The following is a 1861-nucleotide window of genomic DNA, read 5'->3' on the forward strand; positions in this document are numbered from 1 at the left end:
AAAGTTACGTGATCCACATCATCTGCAGGTAGCACTATGATCAATATGAGTTTATGTTTATACTACAGCAGCATTGTTACCACTGTGCGTAACAACGTGAGCACAATTCATACATACGCCTGTGCTGGTTACTGAAACAATACATGTTCTATTGGTATAAATATATTTCAGAGAATCAAAATCCACTAAAGTTTTAAATGTATGTTAAGTATGTTGAGACATCTCAGGTTTTGTCCTAGTTTCTTTATACAAATGTAAAAATGCTAATGCATAAAAATGTACAATTCTTATTGCAAACAGAAACTGTATCATATATCTGCTTACATTTCATCCCATATGCACACATGCACACCTATCATTTTAATGTACTTACACATCCAGAGATAGTACATCATCTTGCAGACTCTCTGGTACTCTGGGGGGATTTCCTCTGAGAAGTCCTGATAGAAACAAGGTTTGATGGGGAAGAACTTTGGAAGTGGAGGCCAGTTGTTCGCTTTACCTGTCAGGACAAGAGACACAACATCTACCCTGTTAGATGAAAGAGCTGGACTCCCAAACACAATTTAACCTCAGGAAAAGGGCCAAACAAGACATGGTGTATATACAATAATCTCCTGTAAGTAAATCTTAACAACAGGGAATCGGTGGTTATTTTTAAAGTGTTGACACGTTCATAACAGACAAAGACTTCACATTCAAGAAAGGCAGTTTCACTTTAGAACACATTTTAAAATTAAATACACATTTATCAAGTGTGTTAGGAGTCAATATTGCACTGGCACTCCAACTCAAATTTCAGCATGTGACTAAAAATCACAAATATTATACTGAGAGGAATGTATGAGGAATATACTATATTGAACAGAACAGCAATAACATAACAGGCAGGCAAACATTAACACATTCAAATTATTTTTTCTATTGATCAAAATGTTCATAAGTAAGTTAAAATTGTCCATCTTACATTTAAAGAAAAACATATAAGTTACTTAAAGTCTTTAAATATAAGTAACTTTAAAACACAATGTTTTAATGATTTGTTGATCAATAATGTGTGTTTAATTGACCAATTGATTCAGCACAATAGCGACGTAAACAAACAGGGAGGCCTTAGTTTTTTGTAAATATAAATTCAAGCTGAAAGGTGACACCAAGAGCATGGGCGCGCGAGTTGGTTAGTCTCCCGCCGGGTGCGTGCGCGCCGCCGCGCGCCCGGGCCCGCGGCCTGTTGTCCGTCGCGCGTGCTCTTTTTTTTGGGGGTGGCGTGCCGGCGGCCGTGCGGGCGTGCTGCTTGCGGGCTGATCTAGAACTGCAGAGAGAGAGAGCGAGCCGAGAGCGAGAGGAGAGGAGAGGAGAGGATTTGTCTTTAATGACCTGTCGGGCCTCTGCTCTGTAGCTCCTGCTCTCTGCGGTCCAACTCGGCAGCTTTTCTCTCCAGCTCCTCCTGCTGCCTCAGCAGATTGGCCTGAGCTGCAGCAGCAGTCGCCTGAAAAAAGAGAGTCAGAAACTTTACTCAACCAACGTATTGAATGTACAGGAGTTTCATATGTATACAAATGGTGCAGATACAACGAGACCATGCTCACACTGCAAGGAAACAATGCAACATTTGTCAAACACATATCAGCCTGTATTATATTTTATATATAACATCTAAGGTAGGGGTGACCACTATAAACTGTTACAGAAGCTAAATGTAGACGTCAACCCTTCTGTGTTAATGAAGGCATACATGATACTTTATGGTCCAAAAAACATATTTATGATTGTAGCGGATGTCTGACTTGGCAGAAAAAAGGACACAGGTGATCTGTAGTGTAATTCATGAATATTTATGAGATCAGCAGTGGAACAAGGA

General features: G+C 39.9%; 1 protein-coding gene across 1 annotated transcript in view; it reads right to left on the reverse strand.

Annotated features, from left to right (window-relative positions):
* Positions 1-1861, reverse strand: part of scamp2 (secretory carrier membrane protein 2) — a 13638-nt gene that overhangs the window by 5651 nt on the left and 6126 nt on the right. The window contains exons 4-5 of the mRNA XM_035665108.1: positions 1378-1489; positions 374-502 (exon numbers count right to left, since the gene is read on the reverse strand). Coding sequence (XP_035521001.1) covers positions 374-502; positions 1378-1489 — 241 coding nt within the window. The remainder of the gene's footprint in view (positions 1-373; positions 503-1377; positions 1490-1861) is intronic.

This window comes from Morone saxatilis, unplaced genomic scaffold, assembly GCF_004916995.1.
Source record: "Morone saxatilis isolate NCDOM2014 unplaced genomic scaffold, NCSU_SB_2.0 Contig2, whole genome shotgun sequence".
Lineage (NCBI taxonomy): Eukaryota > Metazoa > Chordata > Actinopteri > Moronidae > Morone > Morone saxatilis.